Source organism: Molossus molossus, unplaced genomic scaffold (assembly GCF_014108415.1).
Source record: "Molossus molossus isolate mMolMol1 unplaced genomic scaffold, mMolMol1.p scaffold_m16_p_10, whole genome shotgun sequence".
In the NCBI taxonomy this organism is placed as follows: Eukaryota; Metazoa; Chordata; class Mammalia; order Chiroptera; family Molossidae; genus Molossus; species Molossus molossus.
Window position 1 is genome coordinate 67465875 of NW_023425345.1, and position 17956 is coordinate 67483830.

Below are 17956 nucleotides of genomic sequence, written 5' to 3' on the forward strand. Positions count from 1 at the left end.
AACACCACAGTGTTTTCCATAGTGGCTGCACCAGTCTGCATTCCCACCAGCAGTGCACTAGAGTCCCCTTTTCTCCACACCCTCGCCAACACTTGTTGTTTGATGATTTGTCGATGGCGGCCATTCTGACAGGTGTGAGGTGATACCTCATTGTTGTTTTAATTTGCATCTCTCTGATGATTAGTGATGTTGAGCATTTCTTCATATGTCTCTTAGCCATTTGTATGTCCTGTTTGAAGAGGTGTCTATTTAGTTCCTCTGCCCATTTTTTAATTGGGTTCTTTGTTTTCCTTTTGTTGAGTTGTATGAACACTCTGTATGTTTTGGAAATTAACCCCTTATCTGATATATCATTGGCAATTATGCTCTCCCATATAGTGGGTTGCCTTTCCATTTTGATGATTGTATCTTTTGCTGTGCAGAAGCTTTTTAGTTTGATGTAGTCCCATGTGCTCATTTTCTCCTTTGTTTCTGTTGCCTTAGGTGACGTATCAGTGAAAATTCTGCTGTGTATGATGTCTGAAATTTTGTTGCCTACAGTTTCTTCTAGGATTTTTATGGATTCCTGAGTCACATTTAAGTCTTTTATCCATTTTGAGTTTATTCTTGTGTATGATGTAAGTTGATGGTCTAGTTTCATTTTTTTTGCATGTAGCTGTCCAATTTTCCCAACACCATTTATTAAAGAGGCTGTCTTTACTCCACTGTATGCTCTTGCCACCTTTGTCAAATATTAATTGAGCATATTGAAAAGGCTCTCTCTAAACCTAGATTCTCCTTAGGGACTCTCTGGGAAATGTGTGTTCTATTTGCATAACAAAATACAGCACACAAAGTAAATATTTCTTTCATCGCTGTGCTTAATTGCCCATTAATTTGTCCAATAGAGTTTTGGGGGTTTGGAGCCTTGTCTCCATTTAATTTCCATCTATTTTCCTATTTATGATGGTATCACAGTTTAATTAAATAAACTGAAAGCTTAGGTATTATAATGAATAGGGCCTATGTATGTAGAAATACGAAATCAACATGTATGACTAATGGAAGAATTACATTATCTAATTATTAATCTTGTCATTTACCAAGATGAGTAGCCAGGGACCAAAACTAGAGAGAAAGAGCTCTTCCTAACTCTCAACGTCTTCACAACAAAACCCCCGAAACACAAAATAGCTTATATTTAATAACCAGTCTAGTATTTATTCCGACAATATGTCAGTTCACTCCAGGAGTTTGGCCCAACACGTTCTGAGTACTTGGAACCACTCGCCGTGGTTGTTTCTTCCAGTGCGACAGGCGAGTGTCGGTCTGGCCGCGCGGCACTCAAGGGCCCCTGCAGCGAGGGACAAAACCAGCGCGAAACCCAGGTCCGCGTCTCTGCCCCAGAGATGCAGCTGCATTTCTAGTTCACACAGACGGCTTCCTAGAAACAGTTCCTCCCCATGAAGGCGTCAGGGTCTTAGTTCTGATCACCCTTCTCAATCAGAGGCTCGTATCAATTATACTAAAAAGGGTCTTCAAGGTCCTATTTCCTCCAAATAGCAACTGAGTTCCAGAAACTACATATCAGCAGTGCTTCCCATGGGTACGAGCGGATATCCACAGTGTCTAATTCTGATTTGCCTCATACACACTATTGTTCTGCAAACTCCTTGAACTTAATCACTCATCTATATGTACCAAATCTTACTAAAAATGTAGAATTAAGTGACGGTTTGAAATTTTTTAAAGTGCCATTTTTACAACACAATGACACACAGAATCCCGAACCCACGCTAAGTTCCACTCATGTTCCTGTGAGATCAGATTCCCTACAAATTAGTCAGAGCCTTCTTCTGTTCCCGCGGGACAAGCAAGGCCGTCAGGGTGAAGCCAGAGCCGGCCTGCGTCTCGGATCTGCGAACCACACCGCCCTGGGAGGCTCGGGTGCACTAAATGAAAGAAAAGGAAGAATACCTGTCATAGCTCCTCGACAAGTGACGTGTAGGACGCTGAGGTACTCAGCACCCACTAATTGAATGAACAGGTGAATAAAGATAAAGATCTGGGGTTGAAGTGAAAATTTCCATTAAAAAAGTACAGGATGGAAACAGCTGCTTTGACACAGACCCCAGAGCCCTGGGGATTGAAATCCAGCTGAAACTCAGATGAACCAGCATTGTTACAATATATAAAAAGTTAACACAATCCGCCCTGGCCGGTTTGGCTCAGCGGTTGGAGCGTCGGCCTGCGGTCCAGAGAGACCCGGGTTCGGTTCCCGCTAAGGGCACGTACCTTGGCTGCAGTTTGTCCCCGGCCCTGGTTGGTCCTGAGGGTGGCAGCCACTCAATGTGTCCCTTTCACGTCGATGTTTTTCTCTCTCTCTCTCCCTCCCTCCCACTCTGTCTGAACAAAAAATGGAGAAATGTCTTTGGGTGAGCATAACATTTTATCCCAGGAAAGGCACAGTGAGAAAAACATTTGCAATGCCGGTTGTGTCCAGAGGATGCCCCAGATGGCTTAGCACAGGGCCTTGGACCTGAAGCTGTTCGATGAGTAAGAACCAAATTACCCAGAACTGATATTGAAGAGACTGACAATCATATAAGGAGAGTCAAAGGGAGGTGGCTTTCAGCTTAACGTGGGATGTACTGTCTGACAGAGCTGCCCCACATGAAACAGACGCCCAGCCAAGGAACCGCAGGTGAATGTTCCTCCACAAGAGCTGTTACCAAAGAACCACTTACACTAATCGGGACACTGAAATGGTGACCCCGAGAGCCCTCGGCTCCCCTCCCACACAGGCGTGTCACAGCTCACTGGGGACTCAGTCTGCCCAGTCGTCCTCCCTCCCCAGCGTGAGCCCTACTGGGCACCTAGTTTTCAAGGGGGCGGGGCTGTTGGTCTACAGGCTGCAGCTTTACCCTGTGCGCAGCCAAGAACAGCCCCTGTGGGACATCTTGCTGTGACAGTGGCCAGCACTGGACACCGGGCAGTGCCTCTGCCCTAAAGCACCCATCGCATTTGCTTTCCATGGCTATGCCTTACACTCTATTTCTTCTCAAAGGAAACTTTTTGACGTCGTTCTTCAAGAAATAATGATCTTTGGCTGGGAAATCTGTGCCCTTGAGTGCTCCTTAGTCCAACAGTCAATTCCACATACTTAAAAAATATATAAGATGGGAGTTGTGGGGTGGGGGACAACAATGGGCGCCTTCCTGCTTCCTTCCTCGGGATCACCCTGAACACGAGTCGCTGGAACCAAGGCCTCTGGTGAGGTTTGCATGCAGCAATAGTGACATCTAGTGGTTATATAAGTTAATCACACCCTGCTCAGTTTCAGTGAGAAAAAACAATTAAAACCCAATTCTTTTCCCATCCCTTCGTACTCTTATCCAATCAGACCTGATGGGAAGTTGGTGAGAAATAGAAAACCATGAATCATTAAAATGAAGCAAACAGCGTTTCCTAAACACGTGCACCTAACTGTGCCTTCACTCAGCCACGGCCGTGCAGTTTGCTTTCCCCAGAGTGGATCCACTGAGCAGTAGCTAGGGCATGTTGCCCAAGTCAAACCATTGCACACCATCCACAATGCCTCGTTTTTGGTTATTTCAATGGATGAGAACCTTAAAACGTTTGTGAAATTCCCTCCACTGATTATTTTTATGTTTTTTTTTCTTTCTAGTAGTAGTCTCACTTTTTAATAATCGTGGCCCTTCTGCTCCAACACGAACTTAATATTCTTTTTTTTTTTCCCTTTTGTGGTACGTGCCCCTAGCGGGAACTGAACCTGGGACTCTCTGGTGCGCAGGTCGACGCTCAACCGCTGAGCCAAACTGGCCAGGGCTCCAACACGCACTTAAAAGTGGAAAGACCCAGTGTGGGTTTCAGTGCTTGGGGTTCTAGTGGCCCAGGATGCGTCCACCACACCATGGGAGGCCAGCCGTGGGTTCCAGGCCAACCCTGATTTAGCGATGAGAGATCTTCTAATGTTCATAGTACATCTCCACTCGCCTCCCAGTTCCGCCTCATTCATTGTATCAGATTTTTAAGTGGGGCAGGAGGCCACACGAAGGCAGGAGGAGGCACAGGCTTCTAGAAGTGCTACCACCAAATAGTTTAAGGTGTAAGAGCCAGAGCCACACTCCCTGGGTTGAATTCCACCCTCTGCCACTTTCAAAGCCTATGACCTTGAGAAAGTTACTTATCCTCTAAGCCCAGGTTCCCCATCTGTAACATAGGAAGGAATACTAGTACCATAAGTAGAGTGGTTGTCAGAAGTAAATGAGGTTCATGTAAGGCCCTTAGCACAGTGCCTGTCAAGCAGGAAACACTCCATAAATAACTAATTATTATTATCCTGTGATTATCTTCTTTCATGATCCCACAGACCTGTAGTTCTCAAACATTTTGGTATTGGGACCCCTTTACATAAATTCGTAAAAATTATAAGGACTGGTACATATACACAATGGAACACTATGCAGCTGTAAGAAAGAAAGATCTCTTACCCTTTGAGAGGACATGCAGGGACCTGGAGAGCATTATGCTAAGCAAAATAAGCCAGTCAGAGAAAGACTCCACATGATCTCACTTATTTGTGGAATATAATTAACAAAGTAAGCTGATGAACAAAATAGACCAGAGACATAGAAAGGAGTACAATTCAGACTGACAAACCTCAGAGAAGGGGGGCGGGGGGGATGGATGAGATAAACCAAAGAGCTTACATACATGTATGTGTAACCAATGGGCATAGACAACAATGCTGGGGAGGGGGTGGGATGGGGTGGAGGGTGTCTGGGGGGGAAAAGAAACATCTGTAACAAAAATAAATTCATAAAAATTGGGGAAAACAGAGAGGGGTGGGGAGCAGAGGGGATGGTAGGGGAGCATAAAATAAAAATTGGGGAAAATATTATAAGGACCTTAAAGAGCTTAAGTTGATGTTATAGTTTTTGATATTTACTGTTTTATAAATCAAATAGAAATATTTGAATTATTTATTAAATAACAATAAGTCCATTGATATAAATAACATGCTATGAAAAATAACTCCACTTTCCAAAACAAGGGTATTTGGTAAGAGGGTGGCATTGCCTTACACTGTTGCAAATCTCTTTCATGCCTGGTTATTAAGAAGACAGCTGGTTTCTCCCATCTGCTTCTGCATCCAATCTGTTCTAACACCACACATCAGGTAGCCCTGAAAAGTGCCTTGTACACTCATGAGAAAAAGAGAGTAGAAATGGCAAATCAGCCCTACCAGTGTGACTAAGTGGTTGAGCGTCGACCCATGCACCAAGAGGTTGCCGGTTCGATTCCCGGTCAGGGCACATGCCCAGGTTGTGGGCCAAATCCCCAGTGGGGGGAATGCAGAAAGTGGCCAATCAGTGTTCTCTCTCATTGATGTTTCTATCTCTCTCTCCTTTCCTCTTTCTCTAAAAATCAATAAAGAAAAAATATTTTAAAAAAAAAAGAGTGAGCCAGATTGGTGGTTTTCAAACTCTGTTCTCCAGAGCCCCAAGGCCTCCACAAAGCAGTTTGGGGGTGACCTCAGGCAATGAGAGAGATCAAGAAGGGAGGGCTTTGCCCTCCCCACCCCCCCACTCCCCAAACACAGTAGCTCTGATATTGCCCAGGGGATCTGGTGTGTTTACAGGGTTCTGTCGTGGGTCTGAAAGTCCATAAATACACCCTAAAACATATAGAAATTTACTGTGGGATAAAGGTAGCATTTCAAATCAATAACAGGAAGATGCATTATTTAATAAAGGCTGTTTGGACCACTGGGTAACCATTTGGGAAAAAAAATGTTAAGATGGAAACTTAGTGCACATGTTACACAAAAGTATATTCTGGAAGGATCAAAAATGTAAGCATGAAAAATGAAGCCCATAAAAGAAGAAAAAGCTTTTCGGCTGGAACTCCCATCTTCTGGGAATTTGCCAAAATGACCAACACAAAGGGAACGAGGAGAGACACCTGCTGTGTGTTCTCCAGGCCTTTAAGGAAACAGAGTTGTTCCATTGGCCACATGCAGGCTAATCTACACGAAAGGTGACATAGTAGTCATCAAGGGAATGAGCACTGTTCAAAAAGGAACACCCCACAGACGCTACCATGGCAACGCCGGAGGAGTCACCCAGTGTCACCCAGATTGCGGTTGCACACAAACCAGTTAAGGGCAAGATGCTTGCAGAGAACTAATGTAGGCATTGAGCATATTAAGCATTCTAAGCGCCGAGATGACTCCTTTCTGTGAAGGAAAATGATCAGAAAAAGAAGGAAGCCGAAGGGAAGGGCACTTGGGTTCGGCTGGGCGCCAGCCAGAGAAGCTCACTTTGTGAGAACCGACGGAGAGGAGCCCGAACTGCTGGGACCCACCCCCGAGAATTCACGGCGTGAGACGTGTGAGAAAGAAAAGACAGACCTCTGTGCTGTTTAAAAAAAAAAAAATGAGAGAATTTTCAAATAATTACAAAGATATCAGGAAAGCCTTTCTAAACAGCACACAAAACCCAGAAGCTATCAAAGAAAGGCTGACAAATTTGACTCAATAAGAACATCTCAAAATCAAACATACAAGTCAACAAATTAGTATAAACAAAGTCAAAAGATAATTGGCAAAATGAGAAAAATATTGCAACGTGTATTACAGACAAGAATATTTACTCAATGCATAAAGAACACGCATTCCTAATGGGGGGAAAGGATCAAAATACCTGATCAAAAAAGTTTGGAAGCTCCTGAGGAACATGAGGGTAGAAGGAATCAGGCACTTTCAGACATCGCCAAGGGACGTAAAAATTTAAAGAACAGCTGTGCAGAGTCATGTGGCAACATTTGTCAAAATCTAAAATGCACATGGTTGACGAGTGATTCACACCTAGGAATTTATCCTATAGCTAACCTTCTCACTTGCAATAGATCAGCGCCTGTCCAAGGACAGGCGACTCTAGGTATAGAATTGGAAGCAGACAAATGACCTAACAGCGAGCAGGAGCATGAATGCACCGGGCATGGTAACGTGGAAATGGATGGAACAGTGGAAGAGAATGAGGTCACTCTACCAGGGCTGCTATGGAATAATCTCCACATGTAGTAACACAAGATGCAGAAGTAGTTTCCTACTACTTAGGAAAATATATGTGTGCGTGAATGTGCCTGAATAAGCACGACACATCTAAAACAGCTCTAGGCTGCCCTGGCCGGTTTGGCTCAGCGGTTAGAGTGTCGGCCTGCGGTCCGGAGAGACCCGGGTTCGGTTCCCGCTAAGGGCACGTACCTCGGTTGCAGTTTGTCCCCGGCCCTGGTTGGTTGTGCGGGTGGCAGCCACTCGATGTGTTCCTTTCACATCGATGTTTCCCCCTCTCTCTCTTCCTCTCTCTCCCTCCCACTCTGTCTGTACAAAAAATGGAAAAATGTCCTCGGATGAGGATTAAAAAAAATAAATAAATAAAAAATAAAACAGCTCTAGGACATGCGAGGAGCCAGTAGCTGTGGTTTCCTGCAGGCTGGGAAGGAGGTGGCCAAAGGGCAGGTGTGGAAGGGAGCCTAGCTTTACTATGTGCTCTTTTGTACATTTTGAATTTTCACCATGTGCAAATATTACGTAAAGTAAAAGTTTAAATGATTTTACAAAAGTCCTATTGCTGAAAAATATTGAAAACCACTGAGCTCCATGATCGGTAGGTCTCGCTTAGTGATTCCATTATCCCCACACAAACACGTTTATTAAATAGGTCCCCGCGCTGAGGTTTGCTTCCTTAGAAATGCACTGGAAATTCCAGCCCGTAGCTGCGCGTGCAACAAAAGCCTAAGCTTTTCGCCTCCGCTGGGTCCTGCTGCGTGCACACTTGGGCTTGCTACTAACATGTGACCCGACTTCTCCCAGACTGCAGCAACACTTTGGTCCAGAGAGGGCCCTGTGACATCAGTGACAAATCACTCTTCTCGCGGACGTATTTAAAAATGGCTCCTATGGAGTCTTCCCTTCCCCTTACCGCTGGCAAGCTCTCCTTGAAACCCTCCGGGGTGTCTTTCAGTCCCAACCAGGCGCGCTCCCGGCAGGTGTTTCCATGGCTGCTGAGCACCGCGGGTCCCCAGAGGGCCATTCCCACCAGCCCGCTGCTCCCCAGCAGACTCCACCAGAGGTGCCAGGACCTTCTCTGTGAGAAAGGTGCCCTTTTCCATTCACTCTGTGACGGGGGTTCCACAAACATGCTGCTTAGCCTCCCAAGTTTTGTGCAATTTGCTGCAAACAACTCTTCGGGGTCTTGCTCCCACAGACTCGGCTGTGTCGGCAGATGGGCTGGGGTGGTAAGGCAAAATCGGCGAAGGATGCTTTCTACTCGGAAACACCTCTCCTTCTGTGATGAGGAGCTACAAGGCCAAACTTCTCAACAGCTTAAGGAAGGACCCTCTTCATAAAACAACCATGCTTCCCGACTCTGCATTATCTACCATGACAGTGGGCAGGACAGTCAAAAATAGTAGAGAAAGCTCAGGAGAGATCCAAACCATGGCAAAAGAAAAATATTAGCCACTTGTCACTGACTGCCTATCCCCTACCTTGCCTTTATAACCCATAATCTTCATTCTATCCCTGTTCCAATTAACAGGTTTTTAATATGAATGATAGAACTCCTGACCAAACTGGATAACACCCCAAACTGGAATGTGGCTGATATAATACATGGTGCGGAGAGATTAATTTAGTTTCAGGTAGGGTCTGATCCAGGGGTCACCTGATGCGGAAAGGGCCTGGTTTCTGTTTGTCGGCTCTGCTTGCTCAGTGTTGACTCACTTCTCCAAGAAGCTCTCTCCTCGTGGTTACAAGATGGCTGCCAGCCGCAACTCCTAGGCTTTTTTCTTCCAAGTTCCAGTCCAGGAGAAATGAGCAAGTCATCTTCCCCAAGAGTTCAAACCAAGAGCCCAGGAATTGGGGTTCTTTGCCCATGTGCTTGTCTGTGGGTCAGATACCGCGTGTGGGTGGAGGGAGCGCTGAGGGCATCAACCTCCCCAGGGGCCGGTGGACAGAGGTGGAGGACGCAGGCCCCCAGGCTTTGTTGCCAAAGGAAGACAGTTAGTTCTAGGCAGTGTCACAACAACCCTTAGGAAGTTGAAATTATTATTCTCATTACACAGAGGTGGAGATTGAAAATCCCAGCTGTTAAGTAACTTGTACAAAATCACACTATTGGAAAGTAGCATGGATTGGATTTGACCCCGTTAATGTGTGTGATAAGAAAAGAAAAAAATGGATGTGTGTTTTCCAAACAGACTGGAGCGAGGAGGGTGTTCTCAGCAGAGGTTTGTGAGTACACAGTTCAGGGGTGTCGGGAGAGCAAGTTGCTCTGAGGGAACTCCAAGTAATATGCAGGGTGGTCAGGCACTGGAGGGAAGAGCCCAGGCTCTGGGCCAGACAGATCAGAACTCTACCTACTCACCGGGTAGGTGACCATGGTCAAGGACATGGCCGCTCACCTCATTTTTATCTTCTCTGATGTGGGGATAATCACAATGCTTTGTGGGGTTCGTGGGAGGAATAGGCGAGAGAACATAAAGGTGCCAGTACAGTACCGGCCCGCAGGGTGTCGGTTGGTGCTACTGTGCGTTGACGACAGACTGCAGAAGACCTTGGATGGGAACATCAGCTGGAAAAGTACATGGACCAGATCAAGCTAACACAGGATTTTAGCTTTTCTCCTCCATAAAATGGGGACGATGGAAGGACTTTGACCAGAGGAAAGGTCTGACCAGTTTTTCAATAGAAGGATGTGTAGCCACGGCAGTGGGGGGACTAGTTAAGAGAACATTCACGTAGTTAGGATGACCAGTGGTTGCAAATAGAGTTCAGTGTTGAGATTGCTAGGGAGGTTTGTTTTGCTATTGCTTTGTTTCATTTTACTAGATCCCTGCGCTCTCCTGGGAGGACACCTGGGTTGGGGTATCAGCTAGTTCCCACACAGAGACCTGTTGTCCTTTAAGGAAATCGATCCACCTCCTTCCCAAGGGTCAGCATTGGCAAAGGAAAACTAGAATTTTTATAGCAGAAAGGCATGTATTAAGAATCAATCAAATTTCTGGGTTATTAACTTTAAAAAGACCCTTGAAGCTGTTGGGGTGCAGAGTGAAGCGACCAGGTGCGGCTTGCCTGTGCCGGATGGGATGGAGAGAATGGGATGGAGCATGACCTTGCAGGCCAAAGGGCTGGACCTGAGCTGGACACCAGGAAACAAGCAGACTCGGCTTCAGGAGACAGCCGGCAGGGACCCTACGGGAGCTGACCCGACCCCAAGTCTGCAGAAGTTGGGAGGACCACACTGCTCATTCTCTTTCCAGCCACCACCCGGGACGGGCCTCCCACCCACAGCGCTATCTGGCTGACTTCAACCTGAACTGCCTGTGTGACTGCAGTCACCGCAACTTCACTGGACAAAACCCTCGTGGGCATTGTCCTTCCATCCTATGGAGGAACCATACTCCTCCAACCAGTTCCCCTATTCTCAGACGTTATACCGTGTCCAAATTCCCAGTCATGAAGTTAATACTGCAATGAAGATCTGCACATAAAACTTGTACTGCTATCACTTCTGACTCCAGAATATTTAGTATCCTTCTGAAAGCTGGTCACAGTTACTTTCTCGAGGTCAAGATACCAAGTCTCAAGTACTACTTTCTTCTCAAAGGATGCCACTAGAGATCATTTGATAAAGTTCAATACTTGATTTAAAAAAGAAACCTCTAGCCTGGCCAGTGTGGCTCAGTGGGTTGAGCATCGTCCCAGGGAGGTCCCAGTTCAATTCTGGGTCGGGGTACATGCGTAGGGGGCGTGGAGGCAGCCAATCAATGTCTCTCTCTCACATTGATGTTTCTATCTCTCTCTCCCTCTAAAAAAAAAAAAATCAATAAAAACATATTTATATTTATAAAAAAAAAAAAATTCTTAGCGAGCAGAGAAAAAAAGGCAATTTCCTTAACCTGATAAAAGATATCTACCAGAGTAATCTCAGCGAACATCTTACTTAATGGTTCCCTTAAAAGTCAGGAATGAGATATGAATGACTATTGTCACTGCTTCTATCAACACTGGAGGTCCTAGAGAAAGGAAGGGAGGGAGGGAGGGGGGAGGGAAGGGGGGAAGGGAGGGAGGTAGGGAGGAAGTTAGTTCAACCTTTAAGGATGGCAATTTGTCAATATATATGTCTTACGAAGGCACACAGCGTCTGACCTGCAACCCCATCCCTATGAACATACCCTAAGAAAAGACTTCAGGCTGCACAAAGACATAAGTGTTAGGATGTTCGCTGGCTCCAGTACCATCTACAATCAGAAACAACCTGTGTAACAACAGGTACTCATTATGTGAATTCTGGCACAAACATAGGATGGAACACTAGTCACTGAAAATGATGTTGTATGAGAGCGGTTACCGGAAAGGCAGCTTAAACTCGTATGCTCAATCTGCCTTTCGTAGATAATGGTGTACACACACCCCGACTGGAAAGACCCATGCCAGAACGTGGATGATTCCTTGTGCTCTGTTTTCCCAATTCTCTTAAGACGTGTCACTTTACCAACTAGAAAACATATTTAAGACGCTGTCTTGAGTGATGGGTGAAGGCAGCAGCTGTATACTTGATCACAGCTCCCTATTCCTCTAGGATCCACAGACCAGAAGGCTATGTTGCATTCTTATTATTCTACTTTATTAAAACAAAGGAAAATCTAAAAGTTAATTTTATACGCGCACATACAGTTTTTTTTTTATCCTCACCCGAGGACATTTTTCCATTTTTTGTTCTAATAGAGTGGGAGGGAGAGAGAGAAACATCGATGTGAAAGGGACACATCGAGTGGCTGCCACCCGCACGACCAACCAGGGCCGGGGACAAACTGCAACCGAGGTACGCGCCCTTAGCGGGAACCAAACCTGGGTCTCTCTGGACCGCAGGCCGATGCTCTAATCGCTGAGCCAAACCAGCCAGGGCCATACACACACTCTTAAGAGATCTCTTTGCTTAGTCTTATTCAGGGACCCACTATTCTGCCAAGTTCTCGGCAGGCCATAAACCACTATGCAACCCAGAGATTAGACTGGGGGAGATGGAGCTTATTGGGCTGTTTCCCTGGTTCCCGTGACCAGGGTGGGGATGTCCATGGGAAAGGAAGAGGGAGGGGTTCTCACAGCAGAGTTCCGTGAACGCGCTCAGATAGAAAACAGCACCACAGCTACAACAACGAGGATCTTTATGCACTTATCTTTGTAATCAACACAGTTCTTCAGAACAGCAAGAGAGACAAAAAAGGAATAGAATATTCCGAACAGTTACAGCCCATAGGTCGACACTACAAACTAGGTTTAGTCTGGAGGCGTTTGCAGGGGACTGAGGTACAGAGGCATCGGCAGGAGCGGGCTCCTGGTACAAGTACTGACAGGTATGGACATCTCCAAGGATGAAGAAGCCACTTAGTACTTTTGGTGCTTGTACACAGTGTCCAATACGCAGGGAAGAGGAGTTCACACTGGTCTTTGCCCATGCTGTGCAATTTCTTCATGTTCTAAGGTAGGCAGGGCTCACCCAGGGACCAGCCGTGACAGTGATCCCTGGCACGATGCATGCATGTGATTGGTACAGAGAGTGCTTCCACAGAAAATCTGTTAGTTTTTAACTCCTCACGAGGTCTTTTTTTTTTTTTTACCTCAAAAGACTATTATGCTTTCAGTTATCCATTCATTCAATAAATACTCATCCCACACCGCACCATCTCATCCGCCCTCTCTCAGAGGGCCGGCGCTGGGAAACGGCATGTGCTGCTAACACCAAGGAAGACGGGCAACAGCAAAGGCGAGATGCCCGGAGCTGCCGTCAGGGGGGCCCCCACCCCTTCACCGCCTCCTGGGGGGCCCCCACCCCTTCACCGCCTCCTGGGCCCAGACCCCCAGGGAGCTGTGATCTGACTCAACAAAGGAAAGAATAGTTCTCTGTGCAAAGTCAGACATCCGTCAAGGGGAACAAGACTGTTCTGACTCATCTGGGGCGGGGGCGGAGAAAAGAATATGAGGTGGAATCATTCTTATCTGTAAAGTTTAGCACGTGGAAGAAAATCGTGTCATTTGCTTGACTTTGGGAAATGGAGGGGGCCTCGGTCCCTGGGTGGTTTGCAAAGCAAGCCCAACTCTCCACCTACATCCTCCTCAAGACACAGGCTGGGCTGTTCTTAGGAAGCCATATGCTAAGTTCAGGTGGCACCAAATTAAAGACGGAAACTGCAATATCTTATTAACCATGATTTCCACCTTTGGTTCCTCTGGGGGTAAAAATACCACAAAAGGGATAAAATGGCTTTTTCTCACTGTCTATGTCATTCTTGTGTTTCCTGTTCAAAAAAGCCCACACAACCATATTCTCTACTTTATTATAAAAAGGTACACCTCTCATAGTAGAAGCCCTGTCTAAACCTATAGCTTTGGTTTCAGAATTAGCTCAGACACACACCGGCTGTGTCAGCACGCGGCCTGTGAGCACGGCCACCACCGAGAGAGGATCAGGGTGCCGAGTCCATGCTTCTCTCGATGGTGAGAGAAGGGGACGGAGGAGTAAGCCTTCAGTTTAGCCAAATGACAGCTGCATGTAGCATTTTTAAACACGAACTATCTGTTTGGGTAAAAGGGGTCGAGCTGGTGTTGTGGAACCACCACAGGACAGGAAGGGTCTGGAGAAAGGGTCCTGGAGTCCCGAGGGAGGGCTCTGCGCGGCTTCCCAGTCTTGGCTGGTACAACCTCTGCCGCCAACGTGTCTGTGTACAAAGAGCACTGAGCCCACCTATCGCCCTGGAGGACACGTGGCTAAGTCGCGCTGGCTACTGGCAGTATTTACCTGGAGTACCTGAAGCGCTACTGCACCTCTGTGGCTGACTTCTCGTCTGCATAGTGGCCAACAGGTCTGTCTCTGACCTGCTGGGATCAGGGGAGCAGTGGGCGAGAGAGAGCTGGGGCCTTCTCCAGAGAAAGGCAGTGTTCAAGTAACAAAGTATTCCAAACAAAAGAAGCACAAAATTCAAGTAACAGAGTTGCAGGTGCTATGTTCTGGTTTCTGAGCAGAGGCCTGGCTGCATCTGCCGTGGAGAGCTGGTGGGTCAGTGAGCTGCACAGCAGAGGGCGCAGGACAGGCCCAGCATGCCCCTCCGTGGAGGGCCACAGGGCTCCTTAAGAGGAGAAAATGAACTTTGGGGAGCGTTTCATGGAATTACCAAGCTGTTCCAAGCGGTTGCTGAGTGCATATCCCATTATGTCCCATTTGTGTTCTCCGCATGAGATCTTTAAGTTAGTGACTGACCTCAATTTCAACAGATAAAGGTTTTCTTCATTTTGCAGGTAGAAACAGAAAGTGGGGGGGAGGCTTTCTAGGGTTTTCTCCTACGCTTTAGCATAAGAATAAAAAACAAGCTGAGGCTGGCTGAAAGAAACTACTGAAGGAAAAATCACATATACAAACATTCCCCCAATAGGACATGAAGAGGGAAATCAGGAAGTGTTTTGCAACTAAGAAACTTACTTTATTTTTACAGTTTCTGTTCTGGCAAGCTAGCGGTGCATGCTTGAGTATGAATAACACCAGGACTGGGAGGTTTGGGGACCCTGAAGGCCCTCGGAACAAAATGAAGAAAGGGCTAACAGTCTAGATACATAGTCTTTTCGAAAGAGCTGACAATGAAAACTGGAGAAACTCCACATTCTGAAACCACAATATTTATTTTGCCACAAGGATCCATGGACCAGCTATTGGCAGATAGGAGAACATCCCTGATCTAGCTCCCTTCATAAAACACCCATTTCCCATTCTTACGGCTGCAGCTCATCTCTGCACCAATCTCTTCACGTTCTCTGGACAGCAGAAACCCTTTTGGAGCCATTTAGCTGGAAGCCTCGTTACCACCACGAAAAGGTGAAGCTCGATACAAAATGTCTGGGAATCACCGTTTCTTAGTGCTACTGTTCCCACCGCCGGGTTTGCTGAAGCTCCTGCTCATGTGCGGGAAGTGCACGGCCGGGGTTCTTTCTGTGGGGCCATAGAGCCCCAAATTCCTGGCCGTGGCCGACTTCCGCAGCGGCTTGACGCTGGGAAAGGGGCTGAAGATGGGCGTTTTGGGGTGGCTGCCGTGGGGCGCTGTGCTGGCGGCTCCGTTCTCCCCGGGTGCGTCGGGCTGCTCTGGGAACTGCCACTGGCAGGGCGGGTGCCCCTGGGGCTCGGCGTCAGCAGCGGCCTCCCTTTGGTTCAGTTCCAAGGCTTGTAACTTCGCCTGGACCGCAGACACATCGGCATCTCCGAACACGGGCTCCGGAGACTGGCCTTCGATGGTCCTCCCCGCGCTGCCCCCGGCACTGCCGCCTGCGCGGCCGGGGTACCGCGCCTCCGCCACCCCCAGGCTCTGCGCCCTGCCGCCCTCGCTCTGCTCTTCGATCAGCCCGACGGTGTCCCCGCAGCCCGGCTGGCTCTTGGTCCTTGTCATGTTCTTTTTGTGGACGCGGATGTGGGTTCGCCACGGAGAGTTGAGCTTCGTCCTGAGGTCTTCGTAGGGGACAGGAGACGCTTTGCCTCCGGCGTGACCCGGGACCTGCGCGGCGGCGCTCTTGGCAGCTCTGCTTGGCACCTTCATCCTCTTTCCTAAGAGCAGGTGGTTTATCACTGGGGAGTTGTTGACCTGAGACTGGAGAATGCTGGTCACTGGTCCTTTGTCTGAAAGAAACATGGAAAGGTTGTGTGACATGTACCCTCACATAGCAGGAGTCATTGTCCCCGGACCCTTCCCACTGTGTCCCAGGTGCTGGCAGTCATGTGACTGAAGGCAGCAGAAACTGAATTCAGACGGAGAGCCTGGGGTGCCTGTTCCCCCTCTTCGAAGAGGAGGAGACAAGGGGCTGAGGATGCAAAAAGGAACAGAGACTATGATTCTCATGACAAACTGGAGCCCTAATAATTTTGGGGGGAGATTGTGTCACTGAGAAGCAACCTCAGAGGTCTTCTATCCAGAAAACTTGAAGACTTTTTAAAAACAGTCAAAGACTATGGCCATGCGGAAGATCAGCGGCTGGCCTCCGAGAGGAGAGAGAGGACACACTGCATGTGATGAATGCGAGGCAGCAGGATGAGCAAGTGATGAGAAGCTGGTAAAAATTCAGTGAAATCCCGGCGATCCAATGTCTGGTCCAAGGTATGAAAACCACTGTGTCCTGAATGGACTTTGAAAGCAAGCGGAAAATGAAATCACGCCGCTTTGTTCTGCAGGAGGACTGTTGACAGGAACGCTGTCCTCCCGCAGCCACGACAGGGCCCCTATCCCATGCAGCTTCCACACACGTGGCCCCGGAGACAGCAGCAGCAAGTGGTGGGGCAAAGGTTCGGTCCTCTGGTGAACGGCCTTCCTTCTGACGACCACATCATCTGGCTGAGCTCCCCCACACTTCTCTCCTGCTGTCATCGACTCCGGCCACACCCCAATCTTCCATGAAAACGCTGACCACTGTCTCTCCACCCACGTCCCACCCCTTCCGTTGGTGACCTCACTGTCCGAGTGACCCATCCTCATAGTTCCTCCACCTCCTCAGTTCCATCCTAAACCTTGTCACCCAGATCTACCTGGCATGGGAAACATTCAACTCTGACATTCTTCTCTTTGACTCTTCTAGCTCCCAGGCTCTCATAGCTCCTGTCTCTCTTTGGCCCATTGACACCCCTGCTTTGAGGGCTGCACGGCTGGTCACTCAGACTGGGCCTCACCCACAACCCCACAGCCCAGGCATCCCTCCCCCTCCGTCACAGAAGCCTGGCAAAGCCCAACCCCTGATCCACAATCACATTCTCTTTCCCAAAAGGGAGCTGCTACAGGCTGCGGGGGAACCATCACGCGGCCATGTGGGCTGACAGCCCTCTGAATTCATAACTTCCTATTCTGCTAGGTCCCCAAAGCTGCTGAACAATCTCTGTCTTTCCCTCTCCCTCCCACTCCTTTCTACGGACTAAGCTCCCACCCAGCCCCCAACTGACTCCCCAGAAAACAACTTTTCCTCCAATTTCTCAATGAAAACAGAAGCTATCAGGCCTGAAAGACCTCCACTTCCTGCCCTCCACAGCCGAGGGAGCTGGTACCTCAATCACCTTCCTTGCCAAAGTCTCAGTAGCTGTGGCCTTGGCTTCTAGCTCAAGTTCGATCTCCACCAGTGCTGCTAATCCTGTCCTACACCACCTCTAAAACCTTCCCACTGGATGTGTGCCCCACCGCAGCACTGGCCTCACCTAATAGCTGTGGACATGCGAAACCTCCGCCCACCCACACCGAATGAAGCACACTCTTCCTTTTAACGGGCGCCCAGGTGATTCCTACGCGCAGGAAGTTTGAGAAGCCATGCTCTAGACCTTCGCCTTTGAGCAACAACCTCTCCCTAAAAAGAGCCAAATAAACTGTGATCAAGAATAGAGGCTCACAAACTTTTACTGTAAAGGGCCGGATTATAAATATGTTAACCTCTGTAGTGTAAAATCAGTCTTAGACAATATGTGAGCAATGGTCATGCCTGTTTTCCAATTAAACTTTAATTACAAAAACAGGCAGCACGCAGGGTGTGGCCTGCAGACCATAGTTTGCTGACCCCTGAATGGAGAACGCGGCGCTGGGCTGAGTTGGTACTCCGTGGTGATTGTTCACTATCTCACCCAAAGATGTATCCAGTGCAGTTGAAAGGACTATACAGAGCATCAGAACACAGGGATTCTAGCCCTGGCCTGACACTCACTATAGTAATATAATCCTGGACAATCCTAAACCTTCCTGAATCACCGCTTCTTTGTCTTTTAAAAGGATATAAGAATACCTGTCCTTGCCTTCCTCATAGATTTGCTCTGAGGACAAAATGAGGGCTTGTATGTGCCAATGCTTTGAAAATTGCAATACTATAACTGTTAGTTTC

The 17956-nt window shown here is 47.8% G+C and overlaps 1 protein-coding gene across 1 annotated transcript in view; it reads right to left on the reverse strand.

The window, feature by feature from the left end:
- Positions 1-14612: 14612 nt before the first annotated feature.
- The window catches only part of TBC1D30 (TBC1 domain family member 30), an 80009-nt gene continuing 76665 nt past the window's right edge, over positions 14613-17956 (reverse strand). The window contains exon 13 of the mRNA XM_036252210.1: positions 14613-15728. Within this exon, the coding sequence (XP_036108103.1) occupies positions 14965-15728 (764 nt within the window). The 3' untranslated portion in view covers positions 14613-14964. The remainder of the gene's footprint in view (positions 15729-17956) is intronic.